This window comes from Mobula hypostoma, chromosome 26 (assembly GCF_963921235.1).
Source record: "Mobula hypostoma chromosome 26, sMobHyp1.1, whole genome shotgun sequence".
NCBI lineage: Eukaryota > Metazoa > Chordata > Chondrichthyes > Myliobatiformes > Myliobatidae > Mobula > Mobula hypostoma.
Window position 1 is genome coordinate 40,587,098 of NC_086122.1, and position 21,654 is coordinate 40,608,751.

Sequence of the window (21,654 nt, forward strand, 5' to 3'; positions counted from 1 at the left end):
AACCTTCTTGATCAGCTTCCCATATAGGACCTTGTCAAATGCCTGACTAAAGTCCAAGAGGACAACATCTACTGCCTTGCCTTTATCCACTTTCCTGGTAACTTCCTCGAAAAACTCTTAGGGCCATATCCTTCTATTCCTCACCTACTCAAGTGCCTCTCTGTATGTCTCATAAACATAACGATTGTGTCCAATTCCACTGCCCACTCTGGCAGTAATCAGCCATTCTTTGTATAATTCAGGAACAGCTTCTTCTCCGCTGCCATCTGATTTCTAAATGGACATTGACGCTTTGGACACTACCTCACTTTTTTTTTTAAATATACAGTATTTCTGTATTTGTACTTTTTTAAATCTATTCAATATACGTAATAGATTTACTTGTTTATTTATTATTATGTTCTATTTTATTAATTATTTTTTTCTCTCTGCTAGATTATGTATTGCATTGAACTGCTGCAGCTAAGTTAACAAATTTCACACCACATGCTGGTGATAATAAACCTGATTCTGATTGTGAAATAAAGACCTTTCCCTTGTAATCTCCTTTAAACCTTATTTCTCTCACTTTAAATTTATGCCCTCTTGCTTTTGATTTTCTTACAAAGGGATAAGATTCTATCTACCCTGTCTAAACCTCCTACAATTTTATATACATTTATGAAATCATTCCCTTTTTTTTGGGCTTGGAAAATATGTCCAATTTACGTAATCTTTCCCTATGACTAACATCCTTCAATTCTGGAGATATCCTGAGTGAATCTCCTCTGCACTTGCTCCAGTACAATTATACTCTTCCTATGGTACCAAGACCAGAATTGCACACAATATTCCAAGTGTGGCCTAAGGTTTAGTACAAATACAACATGACATCCCAACTTAAAATTCTATGTGCCAACCCTTGAAAGCAAGCATGCAATATCCTTTCTTTAGTTCTCTATCAACCTGTGCTGCCACTTTCAAGGAACAACAGACTTGAACCTCAAGGTCCCTCTGTTCATCAATTATCCTTGGTCCCCTACCATATAGATATGTGTGACATAACCCTATTTGATTTCCCAAAAGTGCATCACCTCTCATTTGTTAAGATTAAATCATATCTGCCAATGTTCCACCCAACTATCTATCCCATCTATGTCTTGTTGTAGCTTAAACAATCTTCCTTGCTATCCATAACACCACCAACTTTCATGTCATCCGCAAACTTACTAATCATTCAGTTGTTCGAGCCTGTTCCACCATAGATTGCAGAGGGAGAGAAAAAAAATAGGCTATTAGGGTTATAGTTTTAAACGTATTTCACCCAACACTTCCATTAGGGGTGAAAACATAAACAGACATTCTGGCCATCATCTTATTTTCACAAACCTGAAGAAATTAAATATCTGATCCACTGATTGCTGGTCGACATACTTATGGACCGAACCTCATGAAGAGAACAAATGATGATTGCTTGCTTTTTACTAATTTTAATATAGCCATATCATATATTAATGCATTACAAAGAACTTTCATATGAATTTCTTTGCATAAAGATGATTTTTTACAATACCTGTTGTAAATGTCCCCTCAGGAATGAAGAAAGCACCAACAGTAATTCCCACCAAGGCCAGGAATTTGAAGCACCAGAACCTAAAAGAGCCATTAGAGGCATTATGCTCACAAATGAAATATGCTCATTACCACCAAGAGGATAATAAAGCTTATTTAAAATAGCAAGAGTACACATAACAACAATGGAACAGGAAGAGTCCATCTGTCCCTCAAGCTTGCTCCGTCACTCAGTATGATCATAGTCCATCTATGCTGGCCTTATCTCCTCTTCCGTGCCAGCTTCACAATATTGGAAAACTTGAGGAATTAAGGATCATCTATTGCCACCTTAAATATATCTTTGGCTACCACCACATTCTAGGGTAGAGAATTCCAGAGATGCACTACTCTCTGGAAAAAAACTTTTCTATAAAAATGTACGGCACTGAAACTAGCCCTCTAGGCCCATCTTAACTACACCAACCATGATGTCTGTCTATATTAATTCCATTTGCCCACATCTCTTTACTCCTATGTACTTGTACAAATACCATTTATGGGCCAGTGAGTCTTACTTGAGTGGTTGGTAAGTTGATGGAGAAGATCCTGAGTGGCAGGATTTATGAACATTTGGAGAGGCATAATATGATTAGGAATAGTCAGCATGGCTTTGTCAAGGGCAGGTCATGCCTTACGAGCCTGATTGAATTTTTTGAGGATGTGACTAAACACATTGATGAAGGTAGAGCCACAGATGTAGTGTATAAGGATTTTAGCAAGGCATATGATAAGGTACCCCATGCAAGGCTTATTGAGAAAGTAAGGAGGCATGGGATCCAAGGGGACATTGCTTTGTGGATCCAGAACTGGCTTGTCCACAGAAGGCAAAGAGTGGTTGTAGACAGGTCATATTCTGCATGGAGGCCAGTGACCAGTAGTGTGCCTCGGGGATCTGTTCTGGGACCCCTACTCTTTATGATTTTTATAAATTACCTGGATGAGGAAGTGGAGGGATGGGTTAGTAAATTTGCTGATGACACAAAGGTTGGGGGTGTTGTGGATAGTGTGGAGGGCTGTCAGAGGTTACAACGGGACATTGATAGGATGCAAAACTGGGCTGAGAAGTGGCAGATGGAGTTCAACCCAGATAAGTGTGAGGTGGTTCATTTTGGTAGGTCAAATATGATGGCGGATATACTATTAATGGTAAGACTTTTGGCAGTGTGGAGGATCAGAGGGATCTTGGGGTCCGAGTCCACAGGACACTCAAAGCTGCGACACAGGTTGACTCTGTGGTTAAGAAGGCATACAGTGCATTGGCCTTCATCAATCATGGGATTGAGTTTAGGAGCCGAGAGGTAATGTTGCAGCTATATAGGACGCTGGTCAGACTCGACTTGGAGTACTGTGCTCAATTTTGGTACAGAGGAGATGTCAGGGATAAGTTTTTTTACGCAGAGAGTGGTGAGTGTGTGGAATGGGCTGCCGGTGGCAGTGGTGGAGACAGAAACGATAGGGTCTTTTAATAGACTCCTGGACAGCTACATGGAGCTTAGAAAAATAGAGGGCTATAAGTAAAACCTAGGTAGTTCTAAGGTAGGGATATGTTCGGCACAGCTTTGTGGGCTGAAGGACCTGCATTGTGCTATAGGTTTTCTATGTTTCTATAACCCATGACTCACTGTATTTTAAAACAATTGCATTTTTATCAAAGACTCCACCACTTTTTGTGTTGTCAACCAAATTATTACTCATACCCACTACATTTGTATCTAGGTCATCATTACAAACAACAAAAGCCCCAGTGCCAACTCCCGTGGTACATCACTTGATATAGATTACCAGTCAGAGAAATATCCATCGCCACTATAATTTGCCTCCTTATCACCTAGCCAATTTTGAATATAGTTTGCCAAAATGCCTTAGATCCCTTGTGCCTTATCCATCTATTTAGAATTTCTGGAACACTTTACCATGCAGGACCTTGTGAAAAGCCTTACCGAGGTCCATGTAAAACATGTCTATCAATCAATTTCCATTTTTCCTTATTAAACTCAGATTTCAGAGACAAATGATACTATACCCTAAAAATATCCCAAGAGATAAGGAATAGAGAGATGGAAAAAAGCCACAAAATCCAAAAGTTTTCAATCATCATTCTAGAAAAAAATAGCACAACGTAAAAGCAGACCTTTCCTGTTTTTTAATGAAAAGATATTCATCTCTAAACTTTTCATGTAGAGTGGTAGAGCTAGTTGAGTCGCTGCCTTACAGATCCAGCAACTCAGGTTCAATCCCAAATTCCTTTGAGGAGTTTGCATGTTCTCCTTGTGACTCCGTGGGTTTCCTCCAAGATCTTCCCACATCCCAAAAACATACAGGTTAGTGGATTAATGACAAAATTTCTCCTTGGCTGTGGGTGAACGTTGTACTCTGGGAAGAACAACACAGAGATAGTACATAATTCGTGTAAATGGGTACTTGAAGATTGGTGTGAATGTCCTTGGGCAAAGGGCTTGTTCTGTAGGTGTAATAACTGTTTAGGACTTTACTTATGCTGTCACCTTTGAGTAATTCAGCACTTTGATCTTTAATTCAAGCATTCTGCAAGTGCAATATTATCCTTTTGTATAGCAGACTTAGTTCTGTCGGGTTATTTCCATAGGTTGATATAATCAGATGCCCATATAGATAGAGCATATTCAGGAGGACTATGCTTCATGGTTTATTAGATCCACAGCTTCATTACAGCAGCTATGTTCTTTGTCTCAAGCAATATTTCTCTCAAACAAATTCTAAATCAAATTACTTTGCTTATCTCATACCACAATTTGAGGATGTTGAGAATTGGCTACCATGTTGCCTAAGTTACAGCACAGACAATGTTATTGGCTGGAAAACAAATTTGGACACACTGAAGTGTGAAATTACCTATCTAACTTGCATCTTTGATCCCTAACCAAAAGCCCTGGATGAACCGTGAGAACCGCAATCTACCGAGGGCTAGATCAGAGGCACTTAAATCTGATGACCAAGAAAGGTCTGTAGTCTAGTGTAGTTTTTGTGTTGTTTTACGTAGTTCAGTGCAGTTTTTGTATTGTTTCATGTAGCACCATGGTCCTGAAAAACGTTGTCTCGTTTTTACTGTGTACTGTACCAGCAGTTATGGTCGAAATGGCAATAAAAAGTGACTTGATTTGACTTGAAGTCACAAGAGGTCCAGGTACAATCTCTGGAAAGCCATCTCATGGACGAATTCGCAATTCTGGACTAAACTTGAATCAACCAGTGACGCTTGACTGTTGTGGCAGGGCTTGAATGCTGTCACCTGTTATAAAGTGAAATCAAGAAACATAGGCAACAACAGGGCTTTGCTTCCGGATGAGCAGAATGCCCTCCATGCTCACTTGGACCATTAAAACATGGTGGAACCATCACAAACACCCACAGTGCCCGATGATCTTGTGATTTCAGTCTTTGAGGCCGATGTGCAAGCAGCCTTCAGAAAGGTGAACCCACGAAAAGCATCTGGTTCTGACAGGGTACTAAAGACCTATTCTGATCAACTGGCTGGAGTGTTCAGAGATCTTTAACCTCTTGCTTCTGCAGTCTGAGGTACTAACCTGCTTCAAAAAGGCTTCAATTATACCAATGCTTCAGGAGAACGCAGAAACCTGCCTCAGTAACTATCATCCAGTAGTACTTACATCCACAGTGATGAAGTGTTTTGAGAGGCTGGTGATGAAACATTTCAACTCCTGCCTGAGGTGCGACTTGTATTCCCTCCAATTTGCCTACCAGAGCAACAGGTCCACAACATACACTATCTTCACTCAATCCTGAAACATCTGGGCAGCAAAAGATGCATACATCAGGATGCTCTTTAATGACTACAGCTTGGATTTTAATACCATCACCCCATCAAAACTAACCAATAAGCTTCAAGACCTTGGCTTCAATACCTCTTTGTGCAATTGGATCCTCAATTTCCTTACTCGCAGACCCCAGTCATTTTGGATTGGCAACAACATCTCCTCCACAACCTCCATCAGCACAGGTGCACCACAAAGCTGGTGCTCAGCCCCTGTGAGGAATTAGGGATATAACAAAATCATTTTGAATCTATGTAACCTCTGGCTAAAACAATAATTGGGACTGAATAGGAATTTTTGAACTGAAGTGAACTCTGCCTTCAGGAGCCAGCTAAGACAGGCTCATTACCAGTTCTCCTTAGCTTGCAGAGAGACATTGAGAGTTTGATAACATTGTACATTATACCCTCGTTTGAGTAGGAGAAGGACTCACTGATAAGGACAGGAAGGAACATCCATCTGTAATTAAGTCAGGGCCTAGCAAAGGGAATAACTGATAAGGACTGGACAGCACATCCATCTGTAATTGAGCCTTGATCTAGCAGACTCTCTTATCTGTAACTAAGTTTCGCACCAACAGACTTGGTGGCGTACTAGTTCAGATAACATCTTGCAACAGTAATGTATGGGGCTTACTATGTATAAATATACGTCTGTAACTGAAGAGAGTGGGCCCACTTGTCGGATGGTGGCAGTACTTACGTGCCTTCCCTCTGACAACTGGGTCTCAAACTCCTGCAGGAGGGTGCGCAATAAACTGTGGTAACTATAAGAAGCTGGTCTCCCAAGTTTTATTCAGATTTGTCTAAACACCTGCTCTATTCACTTTACATTTATGACTGTGTGGCTAAGCACAGCTCCAATGTCATATTCAAGTTTGCTGACAACAGCACTGTATTAAGCCAAATCAACGGTGGTGATAAATAAGCACATAGGAAGAAGATTAAAAATCTGGCTGAGTAGTGCTAAAACAACCCCTTACTCATGTCAGCAAGGCCAAAGAACTGGTTACTGACTTCAGGAGGAGGAAACCAGAGGTCCATGTACTAGACTACATCAGAGGATTAGAGGTGGAGAGGGTCAACAACATTAAATTCCTCAGCGTTCTCATTTCAGAGGACCTGCCCTGGGTGCAGCACACAAGTGCAATTACAAAGAAAGCACAGCAGTGGCTCTACTTCCTAGGAGTTTGCGAAGATTCAGCATGACATCTAAAAACTTCTATAAATGTGTCATGGAGAGAATATTGGCTGGCTGCATCACAGCCTGGTGTGGAAACAGCAATGCCCTTGAACGGATAATCTTACAAAAAGTAGTGGATATGGCCCAGTCCATCAAAGGTAAAGCCCTCCCTACCATTAAGTATTGGTGCAGGAAAGCAACATCCATCAGCAACCCTCCCACCACCCAGGTCATGCTCTCTTCTCGCTGCTGCCATCAGGAAGCTAGTATAGGAGTCTTCACACTATGGTATTCACACTACCAGGTTCAGGTACACTTGCCAATCTTCAACCATCAGGCTCTTAATCAAAGGGGATAACTTCACTCAAATTCACTTGACCCATTATTGAAATGTTCCCACAACCTAAAGACTCACTTTCAAGGAATCCTCATCTCATGTTCTTGATATTTATTACTTACTTATTTATTATTTCTTTCATTTTGTATTTGTACAGTTTGTTGTCTTTTGCACACTGATTGAATGCACAAATTGGTGCAGTCTTTCATTGATTCCATTATGGTTATTATTCTATTATGAATTTATTAAGTATGCCCACAAGAAAATCAATCTCAGGGTTGTGTATGTGACATATGCATCTCGTGGACCTCTCAAAGAACAAACAAATTGGTCCTCAACAAGATCAAACCACGTCTTTCTCAGGAGGCTCAAATGACAAGACTCCGCCAATCATACTTTCAGCACATCATACAAAGAAACAGCTCCCTGAAAAAGGATATCATGCTGGGCAAGGTGGAGAACAACAGAAGAGAGGAAGGCTGCCAATCAGATGGACGGACACCATAAGGAGAGCTACGAATGCAACATTATCAACAATGAGCCGCCTTTGCGAGGATTGAATCTCACTTAGGGCAACTATCCATAAGGTCGTCATGAGTCGACAACAACTTGATGTCACCCAACAACAACAACATGTACTTTGATAATAAATTTACTTTGAACTTTAATGCAATTGAACCCCAAACGTGGCCTTCTCTATTTTGAAATGTCCCTACCTCTAATATATTTAACCTTTAACCTTTTGCTGTACACTGGTAAGAATGTGATTTTGTGATGTACATAAGATCTGGCAAATTCCATATCTGATGCTGTTACTAAAGATTCTGAAGAAATAAGTTTCTTTCATTTGAAGTGGCTCACCCATTCTGTAGAACACCTCTTGGACCTTTACTGCTTTTCACTTGAATCATCAGTAAGGCAAACAAGAAGAAGAAAGCAGCCAGACCAAAGCATATGCGATAAACAGATTTGTAACCCACAATGATGTTACAGTTGACACGGCCCTGAATGAAGGGAATGCTTGAACTTCCTTCACAAAATCCAGGAATCTGTAACAAGAGATTAAAAAAATAACTAGTTAAGTAGCAGTCTCTTGCTAGGTAAATTATCATATCCACTTAACTACATAACTGAGTCCGAAGCATACAGTACTCTGTAAAAGTCTTGGACACCCTAGATTTTTTATATAAATTTTGTTTTGATGTTTACTTTATGTTGCCTGCATTAGTATGTCAGTAGAAAAGAGCAAATCTTAGATTTCCAAAACCTTCATTTTCCAAAATATTAAATGTTAGAGAACTTTTTTTGTATTTCATTGAAGGAAGTAACACATTAAGTAATATACAAAAAATTCTGGAGAAACTCAGCAGGTCAGGCAGGATCTATGGAAACAGTCAACATTTTGGGCCAACCCTTCTTCAGGAAAGGAGATGCCAGAATAAAAAGGGGACATATTCCCCCTTCCTTTCCAGTCCTGTAGAAGGGTCTTGCCCAAAATGGCGACTGTCCATTCACTTCCATGGATGCTGCCTGACCTGCTGAACCTGTTACTTTCTACTCTTCATCTCATTTTCTTGATATTTATCGCTTCTATCTTTTTTCTCTTGCACCGTTTGTCTTTTTCACATTTACGCGCAGGAAGGAAGGGAACTGGTGGGGACTTTGGGGTTCTTATGTTTATCTGTTGTTCATTCTTTGGGGCACTTCTCTGTTTTCGTGGATGTTTGCGAAGAAAAAGCATTTCAGGATGTATATTGTATACATTTCTCTGACATTAAGTTGGACCTTTGAACCTTTGATTGCTTGTCCATCTTGTTGAGTGTGGTCTTTCACTGATTCTAATGTGTTTCTTTGTACTTACTGTGAATGACAGTAAGAAAATAAATCTCAGGGTTGTATACAGTAACATGAATGTACTTCTATAATAAATTTACTTTGAACTTCAAAAAGGAGACTTTCATCTATCAGATTAAAAAGTCATGCATTTTCAATAATGCATGATTCAGAATCATTTTACTGCTGGGGTGCAATTCTGCTGCCGGGACCCATGTGAAATGTTCTTGGCACTCTACAATAACTCAAAATTTCAGGAATTTCATGCTTGCACAGATCAAATTTCAAGAACAGTGTCGAAATATATTTTTTTACATTACAAGGTACACAAATTCAGGGAGCAATCTATTTAACACAGAAAATAAGAAAAATGCGCCAAACTATTCTTGAGAAAATCATAACCAGCAAATGAGAGAGTGACCAAATAAATATGGTCAAGGCAAAAAATTTATGACATTCAAAGAATTTTAGTAGCTTTAAACAGATTTGGGTTATTGCAAAAGTGACTGTGCTGCAACTGTAGAAACTTCGTTTTATCAGTGCCAACTACATTAATACCGGAGAGAAATCAAAATGTTTTTAAAAACAAATAAATTAATATAAAAGCTAGATAAATTTAAAACAATTTAGGTGCCACAGTGGTAAAGAGGTAAGCACAATGTTATTTCAACTTGGGGCAGAGCTCAGAGTTCAATTTCAAAGTCATCTTTAACAAGTTTGAATCTTCCTCCCTGCCAATGTGTGGGTTTCCTCCTGGTGCTCCAGTTTCCTCCTACAGTCCAAAGTCACACCAGTCAGTAGATTAATTAGTCATTATAAATTGTCCCATGATTAGGCTAGGGTTAATATGCATGGGTTGCTGGGTGGTGCAGCTCGTTGGTCCGGAAGCGCTTTTTCTGCACTTTATCTCTAAATATCTCTAAATTTTAAAAAAAGAGAATAAACATGAGTTTTAATAAGGATGGATGTTAGTTGGGGCAAAAGCTCTTGCTCTTTATTCATTATCATCATCATGCGCCATGTCGTACGATGCAGGCAATCATGGTCTCAATGACCATGACTGTGCTTGGAAAATTTGGCTTCAAGAAGTGGTTTGCCATTGCCTTCCTCAGGGCAGTGTCTTTACAAGATGGGTGACCCCAGTCATTATCAACTCTTCAGAAACTGTCTGTTTGGCATCAGTGGTCACATAACCAGGACTTGTGATACGCAGCAGCTGCTCCCATGGCTTCACATGGCCCTGATAGGGGAGCTAAGCAGGTGCTACACCTTGCCCAAGGGTGACCTGCAGCTGGCAGAGGGAAGAAGCAGCTTATAGCTCCTTTGGTGGAGACATACCTCCACCCTGTCACCCATACTCTTTATTACACTATATAAAAACATGAAGGCGATGCACATATTAATGCTGCTCATTATTATCCTTGCATGTATTAAAAATTATTTTATTATTGTCAAATATACCGAGATACAGTGAGAAGCATACTGTTTATACACAGTGATATGATCGTTACACAGTGCACTGAGGCAAAACTAGGTAAAATAATAACAATGCAAAATTAAGTGTAACAGCTACAAAGGAAGTGCAGGTAAACAAGGTGAAAGATCATAACCAGATAGATTGTAAAAGCAAGGGACATTCTCGGGAACTATTTAATAGTCTATTTAATGTTACAGTGATGCCACACTGTAACATACAAAAAAACACAAAGAATAACAATGAACCAAGGGATGTGTGTTTTTACTTGCTCTGAACATATCTGGAAGCCCTGAGGATTCTCCTTCACCTTGTCCGCTAGAGCAACCTCATGTGTTCTTTTAGCCCTCCTGATTTCCTTCAGTGTTTTCTTACACTAAAGCTTCATTGCTCCTACTTGCTATGCACCTCATTTTTCTTAATTAGGGGCTTAATATCTCTCGAAAACCAAGGTTCCTTAAACCTGTTATCCTTGCCTTTTATTTTGACAGGAACATACAAACTCTATACTGTCAAAATTCCACTTTTGAAGGCCTACATCTTACCAACTACGTATTTGCCAGAAAACAACCTGTCCCAATCCACACTTGCCAGATCCTTCCCAGTACCATCGAAGTTAGCCTTTGTCTAATTTAGTCTCAACAAAAGGACTAGATCTATCCTTTTCCATAATTATCTTGAAACTAATGTCATTATCATCACTAGATGCAAAGTGTTTCCCTACACGAACTTCTGTCACCTGCCCTGTCTCCTAATAAGAGATGCATGACCATAAGACTATAAGACATAGGAACAAAATTAGGCCATTCAGCCCCTCGAGTCTGCTCCACCATTCCATCATGACTGATCCCGGATTCCACTCAACCCAATACACCTGCCTTCTCACCATATCCCTTGATGCCCTGACCAATCAGGAAACTATCAATTTCCACTTTAAATATACCCACGGAACTAGCCTCCACCACAGTGTGTGGCAGAGCATTCAACAGATTCACTATTTTCTGGCTAAAAAAACTCTGTTCTAAAAGGTCGCCCCTCAATTTTGAGGCTATGCCCTCTAATTCTGGATACCCCACCACAGGAAACATCCTCTCCACATTCAATAGGTTTCAATGAGATATGGCCGCATTCTTCTACATTCCGGTAACTACCAAACGTTCCTCATATGTTAACCCCTTCATTCCCAAAATCATCTTCATGAACCTCCTTTGGACTCTCTCCAACGATAACACATCCTTTCCAAGATTTGGGGCCCAAAACTGCTGAGAGTACTCCAGGTGCACCCTGACTAGTGTCTTATAAAGCCTCAGCATTATCTCCTTCCATTTATATTTGTGACAAGAATACACATAGATTAAGATGTTAGCTGTCCTGTGCTGGCACCAGTGGGATCAGCAGTTGGTCTGCCACCTGTCTTCAGCAGAGAGAGAGATAAGGAAAACAATGGAGCAGCATTTGGAGATGTTAATGAAGGGACGGGAGAGAGTAACGGAAGGAGAGAGCTGTCAAGATCGGCTCCCCCTTTGAACCCTGAACTGTTTGAAGTGATGGACAGGCGATACCCCAGCAGGGGGATAAAAAGGGACAGGTTCGCTAAGGCAGGACACACACGACACCTGAGGTAACGAGACCCTGGAAGCGGTGCGTCTCTCACAAGTCGGTGGGAAGTTTTGGAAGGCCGGTTGCGGGACCAGGCCATAGACGCTCGGGGTGGAAAGGCACGATCGGCGGGAACCTGGTGTGTGTCCACCCTTGCCTGGGTGCCGGGTTCACCCCAGAGAAACGATCGTATCGGGAAATGGAGGGGTCACGGTCGGTGACCTCAGATGACATCACAAAGGACTCGCCCGAAAGCTGACTGCGAAGATCTGTGTGGAAGCCGTTTTTGAATATTCATTCATTTTGCTCTCTCTCTCCTTCCCCCCACTGTCCATCGCCACGGCAGCGACTACTGCGAACTGAACTGAACTAAATTGAACTGAACTTTGCGTCACTTTGAAACTGGTCATTTACCCCTAGACAACAATAGAGCTTGATCGATCCTGTTATCTTAATTCTGTGTACATGTATGTTTATCATTGCTGAACTGTTGCATTCATTATCCTTTTGATTAGAGTACTGTGTTGCTTGTTTCTTTAATAAAACTTTCTTAGTTCTAGTAATCCAGACTCCAACTGAGTGATCTATTTCTGCTGGTTTGGCAACCCAGTTACGGCGTACGTAACATAAGTGGGGTTCTCGTCTGCGATTTTGAACGCTAAATTTGGGACGGAGTAAATAGATTGGGTCAAAATTCACGAAAGAAAGAAAAGACAAACAGCAGAAATGGAGGCTGAGGAATTTATAAAGGCGCCCACCTTGGAGGCATTAGAGGATGCCAGGAAATCGGAATTGGTAGCTGTGGCCAAACAGTTGAATCTTGCTAAGGGGAAGTCGACAATGAGGAGAGAGGAGATACACAGAGCTATCGTAGAGCACTATGTATCTAAAGGTGTGTTTCCCCAAGGCGAGCTGGAGGTGGTGTCTATTGAAAAACCTGCTGGAGACGCGGTACAGGTGCAGCTTGAAAAACTGAGACTCGAGCACGAGTTCCGGGTACGGCAGTTAGAACATGAAGAGAAGCAGTTAGAAAGGCGGGAGAAAGAGAGAGAGTTAGAAAGGCAAGAGAGAGAGAGAGAGAAACAGTTGGAGAGAGAAGAGAAAGAGAGGCAATGGGAGCGAGAAGAGAGAGAGAGGCAGAGGGAAAGGGAATTCGAGCTGGAGAAGTTAAAGATAAGGGCAGAGCAGGGGCCCGTGCCGAACCAAGGTGGAGGGTTCCGGGCGACCCAGGAGGTTAGGCTGGTTCCCCCATTTGACGATACCGACGTGGATTGGTACTTTCTCCATTTCGAAGAAGTTGCTACAAGTCAGGACTGGCCGAGGAATAAGTGGGCTGTTTTGCTTCAGAGTGTACTGAAAGGGAAAGCCCAAGAAGCTTACTCAGCTTTGTCTGCGGAAGATGCCCAGAGCTATGAGGTGGTGAAAGAGGCCATCCTCAGGATTTATGAGTTGGTCCCGGAGGCATACCGGCAGAGGTTCCGGAATGCGAGGAAGCAGTGGGACCGCACGTATTTAGAGTTTGCCCGTGAGATGCAGACATATTGTGAGTGTTGGTGCGCTCGAAGGGGGTAGAGGGGGATTATGACAGACTGCTACAGCTGATCCTGATTGAGCAGTTTAATGGTTGTGTCCCTGAGGGTATGAGACCCTACCTAGATGAGAAAGAGGCAGCCACGTTAGCCGCAATTGCTAAGTTAGCGGATGAGTATGCATTGACGCATAAAATGAGGTTTGCCCCAAGTAAAGGCTACCAGAAGGGTAGTCAGGACGGCGGGGAGAGTCCACCAGAAAAGTCAGAAAGTAAGCCGGGGACTAGTGAGAAGGATAAGGTAGACCAGGAGCAGTCTGGTAGGAAGTCTCCTGGGGTCGTCTGTTATAATTGCGGGAAAGTCGGATACTTTGCCCCAAAGAAGGAGACGGGAAAAGGAAAAACGGCGATTTTGACTGGCTGTATCGAGCTGGTAAACGAACCGCTAGGAGAGGACAGGTCTGCCAAAGTTCAGGAAGGGCGCGAGAAGTTTATCTCGGCCGGATTGGTGTCAGTGAAGGAGGGGTTAAAACCAGTTCCAGTGCGGATCTGGAGAGACACGGGAGCATGTCAGTCACTGATACTGAAGAGTGTATTAGAGTTTAGCTCAGAGACCCAGACTGGGGAGGTCAAGGTCAAAGGTATTGGGGAAGGGACAGAGGACAGAGGCCGTCCCTTTGCACCAGATACACTTACAAAGCAACCTGGTCTCTGGACTGGTCATGATCGGGGTGAGGCCCGAATTACCGATGAAAGGCATGGAAGTCTTGCTCGGTAATGACCTCGCCGGGGGAATCGTGTTCCCAGCCATGAGATTGACAGGTCAGCCTGCCAGCATTGAGGCCCCGCCCATGGACTCACAGGTTCATCACGGGACTGCGGTAGTAAATTTAGCTGAGACGTTTCTGCCAGCCTTGTACGAGAAGGGGATAGAAAGTGAAAAGGAGTGTCGTGAAGCAAGAGGTAGTGAGGGAGCTGAGACAGACCTAGCATTAGCCAGGAAGGACTTTATACAGGCACAAGAGCGAGACGAGGAGCTGATGGATTTGGCAGAGACAGTTCTCTCTGACGCAGAATTAACAAGGGAACTAGTAGGCTATTGTGTGGAGGAGGAAGTGCTAAGGAAGAAAGGGAGACCAAGTACCGTACCCGCAGATGAGGAATGGGGGGTGGTGCAAAAGAGTTATGGGGATGAGATTTTTAACCTGGCCCACAAGGTACCCCCCGGTGGACATGTTGCGGTGCTGGAGGAAACAGTTGGTGGAATCATGAAAGAGGTTTACCGGCTGCACCGGAGGAAGGATGTTATTGATTATGGCTGACGCGAACTGAGACGGTCACAGGCTTTTGATATGCTAACAAACCTAGTCGGTGTTAGCACGGAAATCAATGAAGCTAGGGTCTCCCTGATAAGAGAAAAAAACCATTTTGAAAAGATGAGTATGGTATCGACCAGATGGGAGAAGGCTATTGTTTTGGCCAGCTCTGCTGATAAGGTCTCTCCCTTAATCCCCGAACAAAGCGACTCTTTAGGAGAAGTAATTAAACGACTCGCACACATGTGTTTGATTGTCCCGAGGCGATGCAACGAACTGGGACGTTGGGTGGTGTTTGTTACACTAGGCCAGCCCAGCGAGCAGCACCCCTATAGAATGAGTAATTCAGTGACTAAAGAGCTGACGAACACAGAGGTGTGTATTGGCGATGTAATATGGCTGTCTGAAGCCAGCTTGATAGTGAACCTTGTAAAAAATGAGTTCGGCCACACGAAGGTCACTTACCTGGGAATTGTGGTGACACAGGGGCAGCTGGCAGCGATGCAAGCTACAGTGCAGGCTATTGCTGACATCCCAACCCCGACAGACAAGAGGGCCCTCAGAAGGCTCTTGGAGATGGTGGGGTACTGTAGGAGGTTTTGCAATAACTCTGCGGTTACTACCCCTCCCCCTCCCACTAAGCCCTTCCGAGAGAAAACTAAGTCGGAATGGGACGACCCTTGTTATTGTGGTCCGGGACGAAACCCAATGAGAGGTTACATTGATTGCAATTCATCAGTCTTTTTGGCCACTGTGAAGTTTGCTAAGTTGGAGCCTGGTCTAAGGGATTATTAATAACACATATAAAAGGAACAGAAAATGTAATGGCTGACTGTCTGTCAGGTGTTGACAACTTCAAATTCGCTGTGTTAGCCAAATAGCTGATAAAGATGTGTATTTGTGTGTATCAAATAATGTATTCATGTTTGTAATTTTTACCCCGGTAAAAATCCTTAAAGGGGGGAAGTGTGACAAGAATACACATAGATTAAGATGTTAGCTGTCCTGTGCTGGCACCAGTGGGATCAGCAGTTGGACTGCCGCCTGTCTTCAGGAGAGAGAGAGATAAGGAAAACAATGGAGCAGCATTTGGAGATGTTAATGAAGGGACGGGAGAGAGTAACGGAAGGAGAGAGCTGTCAAGATCGGCTCCCCCTTTGAACCCTGAACTGTTTGAAGTGATGGACAGGCGATACCCCAGCAGGGGGATAAAAAGGGACAGGTTCGCTAAGGCAGGACACACACGACACCCGAGGTAACGAGACCCTGGAAGCGGTGCGCCTCTCACAAGTCGGTGGGAAGTTTTGGAAGGCTGCTTGCAGGACCAGGCCATAGACGCTCAGGGTGGAAAGGCACGATCGGCGGGAACCTGGTGTGTGTCCACCCTTGCCTGGGTGCCGGGTTCACCCCAGAGAAACGATCGTATCGGGAAACGGAGGGGTCACGGTCGGTGACCTCAGATGACATCACAAAGGACTCGCCCGAAAGCTGACTGCGAAGGTCTGTGTGGAAGCCGTTTTTGAATATTCATTCGTTTTGCTCTCTCTCTCCTTCCCCCCACTGTCCATCGCCACGGCAGCGACTACTGCAAACTGAACTGAACTAAATTGAACTGAACTTTGCGTCACTTTGAAACTGGTCATTTACCCCTAGACAACGATAGAGCTTGAATGATCCTGTTATCTTAATTCTGTGTACATGTATCTTTATCATTGCTGAACTGTTGTATTCATTATCCTTTTGATTAGAGTACTGTGTTACTTGTTTCTTTAATAAAACTTTCTTAGTTCCAGTAATCCAGACTCCAACTGAGTGATCCATTTCTGCTGGTTTGGCAACCCAGTTACGGGGTACGTAACATATTCTATTCCCATTGAAACAAATGCCAACATCACATTTGCCTTCTTTACCACAGACTCGACCTATAAATTAACCTTTTGGGAGTCTTATACTAGGACTGCCAAGTCCCTCTGCACCTCCGATGTTTGAATTTTCTCCTCATTTAGATAACAGTCTGCACTATTGTTCCTTTTACCAAAATGTATTATCATACATTTCCCAACACTGTATGCCATCTGCCACTTTTTTTGCCCATTCTTCCAATTCGTCTAAGTCCTGCTGCAGTCACATTGCTTCCTCAGCACTACCTACCCCTCCACCTACCTTTGCATCATCTGCAAACTTTACCACAAGGCAGTGATTCCATTATACAAATCACTGACCATGTGAAAAGTAGCGGTCCTAATACTGACCCAAGGAACACCACTAGTCACTGGCAGCCACCTGGAAAAGGCCCCTTTTATTTCCACTCGCTGCCTCCTGCCTGTCAGCCATTCCTCTATCCATGTTAGTATCTTTCCTGTAACGCTAAAGGATTTTATCTTGTTAAGCAGCCTCATGTGTGGCATCTTACCAAATACCTTTTGAAAATCCAAGTAAATGACATCCACTGCCTCTCCTTTGGCCACCCTGCTTGTTACTTCCTCAAAGAAGTCAAACAGGTTTGTCAGGCTAGATTTCCCTTTACAAAAATCATGCTGACTTTGGCTTATTTTATCATTAGTCTCCAAGTACCCCGAAACCTCATCCTTAATAATAGACTCCAACACTTTCCCAACCACTGAAGTTAAGCTAACTGGCCTATAATTGCCTTTCTTTTGCCTTCCTCCCTTCTTAAAAAGTGGAGTAACATGCAGTATCACATTTCCTCTAGTTGAGACATCTATATTCTGATTAAGGAAACTTTACTGAACGCATTTGATGAACTTTTTCCCACCCAACCATTTCACTGTATGGGTGGTGGGGGGGCGGGGTCCCAGTCAATATGTGGAAAGGTAAAATCACCTATCACAACCTTGTTTCTTGCAACCGCCTGCGATCTCTCTACAAATTTGCTCTTAATGCTGTGGACTGTGAGTGGTCTAAAATATAATCCCATTAATGTAGTTATCACTTTCTTATTCCTCAGTTCTATACATAAAGCCTCCCGAGATGAGCTCTCCAGTCTGCCCTGACTGAGCACCGCAGTAAAATTTTCACTGACTAGCAATGCCACCCCTCCCCCTTTAATCCCTCCACTCTATCATGTCTAAAATGACAGAACCCAAGAAAATTAAGCTGCCAGTCCCACATGTTAGTGTTAACTAACACTAATTAATGTTGCAAAACATCCCCATGGCATTTGATTACACAACAAAACAAGCTTACCTCACTCTTCTAATACTAAAAACAAGACTGTGCTTGGAACTGTGAATGATGCGAGTATCTTGTTTTCAAAAGGAAATTAATTTACTCTAGGAAATTTAGGGCAGTATATGCCTCAAAAAAAATGAGGAACTGTATATTTAGGCATTAGATCACAATATGGATGTTATGAAATTTTCCCTTCAACATGAGGCCTTTCCTCAAAAATAATGATTCAGTCAATTTGTTTCAGGCTCCTAAAAGTGCTCATTGTGTCATCACACATCAGTTGAACAGCAAGGATCATTTATTACACTGAAGGCAGCAAGACTGATTTTCTTTCTCAGGCATAAGCTTTTACTTCACTAAAACAAACTCTTCAAACTGGCAAAACCATGCCCATCAAGAACACATATACCATTTTATTCATACCCCCTTTCCCCATCCCCATTAACGCCCCCCACAGTCTGCCTTTAGGGGCAATTTATAGTGCTGTGGGAGGAAACCCACACAAAGAACTTACAAACTATACACACACAGAACCAGAGGTGAGGACTGAAGTTGAACTGCTGTCACTGTAACTAAACCATTTCTGAGTTGCCCATAGGTAGTGACGCTGTTCATGATCTATCTCATTTCAACTAGTTCAGTAGCATGAATGAACAAACTTGCCTTCATGAACCACTTTTGACATTTTGAAGGTATCCAATGCTCCTCGTTAGCTAATGGATGGAGTTTAGTGAAGGAAACAGTTCTAAACGCAGAGCCAGTTCATATAAACAGCATACTTCAGTATGGAAACAACAGGAATTCTGCAGATGCTGAAAATTCAAGCAACATACATCAAAGTTGCTGGTGAACGCAGCAGGCCAAGCAGCATCTATAGGAAGAGGCGCAGTCGACGTTTCAGGCCGAGACCCTTCGTCAGGACTAACTGAAGGAAGAGTGAGTAAGGGATTTGAAAGCTGGAGGGGGAGGGGGAGATGCAAAATGATAGGAGAAGACAGGAGGGGGAGGGATAGAGCCGAGAGCTGGACAGGTGATAGGCAAAAGGGGATACGAGAGGATCATGGGACAGGAGGTCCGGGAAGAAAGACGGGCGGGGGGGGTGACCCAGAGGATGGGCAAGAGGTATATTCAGAGGGACAGAGGGAGAAAAAGGAGAGTGAGAGAAAGAATGTGTGCATAAAAATGAGTAACAGATGGGGTACGAGGGGGAGGTGGGGCCTTAGCAGAAGTTAGAGAAGTCGATGTTCATGCCATCAGGTTGGAGGCTACCCAGACGGAATATAAGGTGTTGTTCCTCCAACCTGAGTGTGGTTTCATCTTTACTGTAGAGGAGGCCGTGGATAGACATGTCAGAATGGGAATGGGATGTGGAATTAAAATGTGTGGCCACTGGGAGATCCTGCTTTCTCTGGCGGACAGAGCGTAGATGTTCAGCAAAGCGGTCTCCCAGTCTGCGTCGGGTCTCACCAATATATAAAAGGCCACATCGGGAGCACCGGACGCAGTATATCACCCCAGTCGACTCACAGGTGAAGTGATGCCTCACCTGGAAGGACTATTTGGGGCCCTGAATGGTGGTAAGGGAGGAAGTGTAAGGGCATGTGTAGCACTTGTTCCGCTTACACGGATAAGTGCCAGGAGGGAGATCAGTGGGGAGGGATGGGGGGGACGAATGGACAAGGGAGTTGGGTAGGGAGCGATCCCTGCGGAATGCAGAGGGGGGGGGAGGGAAAGATGTGCTTAGTGGTGGGATCCTGTTGGAGGTAGCGGAAGTTACGGAGAATAATATGTTGGACCCGGAGGCTGGTGGGGTGGTAGGTGAGAACCAGGGGAACCCTATTCCTAGTGGGGTGGTGGAAGGATGGAGTGAGAGCAGATGTACGTGAAATGGGGGAGATGCGTTTAAGAGCAGAGTTGATAGTGGAGAAAGGGAAGCCCCTTTCTTTAAAAAATGAAGACATCTCCCTCGTCCTAGAATGAAAAGCCTCATCCTGAGAGCAGATGCGGCGGAGACAGAGGAATTGCGAGAAGGGGATGGCGTTTTTGCAAGAGACAGGGTGAGAAGAGGAATAGTCCAGATAGCTGTGAGAGTCAGTAGGCTTATAGTAGACATCAGTGGATAAACTGTCTCCAGAGACAGAGCCAGAAAGATCTAGAAAGGGGAGGGAGGTGTCGGAAATGGACCAGGTAAACTTGAGGGCAGGGTGAAAGTTGGAGGCAAAGTTAATAAAGTCAACGAGTTCTGCATGCGTGCAGGAAGCAGCACCAATGCAGTCGTCGATGTAGCGAAGGAAAAGTGGGGGACAGATACCAGAATAGGCACGGAACATAGATTGTTCCACAAACCCAACAAAAAGGCAGGCATAGCTAGGACCCATACGGGTGCCCATAGCTACACCTTCAGTTTGGAGGAAATGGGAGGAGCAAAAGGAGAAATTATTAAGAGTAAGGACTAATTCTGCTAGACGGAGCAGAGTGGTGGTAGAGGGGAACTGATTAGGTCTGGAATCCAAAAAGAAGCGTAGAGCTTTGAGACCTTCCTGATGGGGGATGGAAGTATATAAGGACTGGACATCCATGGTGAAAATAAAGCGGTGGGGGCCAGGGAACTTAAAATCATCAAAAAGTTTCGAAAAGTTTAAGAGCCATACTTCAGTATGGGTTGGTTTATGTTATAAATGACATCCCTCACCTTTTTCTTTCAAAATACAGGGAGTAGTGGAACTAACTGCCAAGAGTTGTGGAACTCACTGCCAAGGGTGGTGGTATAGGCAAATAAATTAGGGACATTTATGAGACTCTTAGATGGGCACATGGATGAAAGGAAATGAAGGCTATGTGGTAAGAAAGGATTAGATTGATCTTTGGGTAAACTGAGAGGTTAGCAGAACAGGTTAGGCCAAAGGACCTGTACTGAATTGTTCTGTGTTCTTGAGAATATTCTTCTTGTGCACCTGGCCTCAATCTATATTTCATGCAGATATGACTAACATACAGGTTTGCTCAAATGTCAGCCCATGCAATGCATATTAATCTGTGGCAGACTAATTCAAAATGCAAGTGCTACATTACAACTAGCACTTGCTTAGAGAATAATGGACAGTGCTTGAAGTGCTAAGCCTTTACAGTGATGCCTCATGGTAGATGCAGAGATTGATACTATGACATGAAATTCAACATGGTATGAAATTCAATATTGCTCAGTTGCCACTAATAAATGTTTTTTTCTAAATGGCATGAAATTAAAAAAAAGATTAAATCAATAAATGACTTGAAAATCTGGGATCAAGGTTCTAGGTACAGAACAAAAAGAAAGATAATTTTAATCGCGAGATACTTATAGATTCCCGGCTTTCATCAAAGTATATTTTAGCACAGTCACATGAAATATGATGAGATGGACATGTATGAATGTTAAACTTTACATAAGTGTACCTTTCTCAGATGGATTTCCATCCCAGGCACTATCATAATAACAGAGACAATTGTTCCCAGGAGCAAGAAAAATGCATAGATTAGGCGGGTCACCACAGAGTTCTTGGTAGAAGGACAGCATCCTGAAAGTAGACATGGTGCACTCCCACACAGACAAGAAGCCTGAAACACAAAATGCAAACAAAATTATACTGCAAAAAACTTCCAATTTCTAAGATAATAATTTGCATTATAGTAGAATCTGATACAACAAAAATGCATTTCACATAAATAATAGCTCAAAACTTGCAGGCAAGTATTGAAAACAACAGGAATTCTGCAGATGCTGGAAATTCAAGCAACACACATAAAAG

At 42.9% G+C, this 21,654-nt stretch overlaps 1 protein-coding gene across 2 annotated transcripts in view; it reads right to left on the reverse strand.

Moving 5' to 3' along the window:
- Positions 1-21,654, reverse strand: part of LOC134338184 (serine incorporator 1-like) — a 66,126-nt gene that overhangs the window by 27,204 nt on the left and 17,268 nt on the right. For both annotated transcript variants that reach the window (XM_063033817.1, XM_063033818.1), the window contains exons 2-4: positions 21,302-21,463; positions 7,786-7,973; positions 1,553-1,632 (exon numbers count right to left, since the gene is read on the reverse strand). In XM_063033817.1, the coding sequence (XP_062889887.1) occupies positions 1,553-1,632; positions 7,786-7,973; positions 21,302-21,463 (430 nt within the window). The remainder of the gene's footprint in view (positions 1-1,552; positions 1,633-7,785; positions 7,974-21,301; positions 21,464-21,654) is intronic.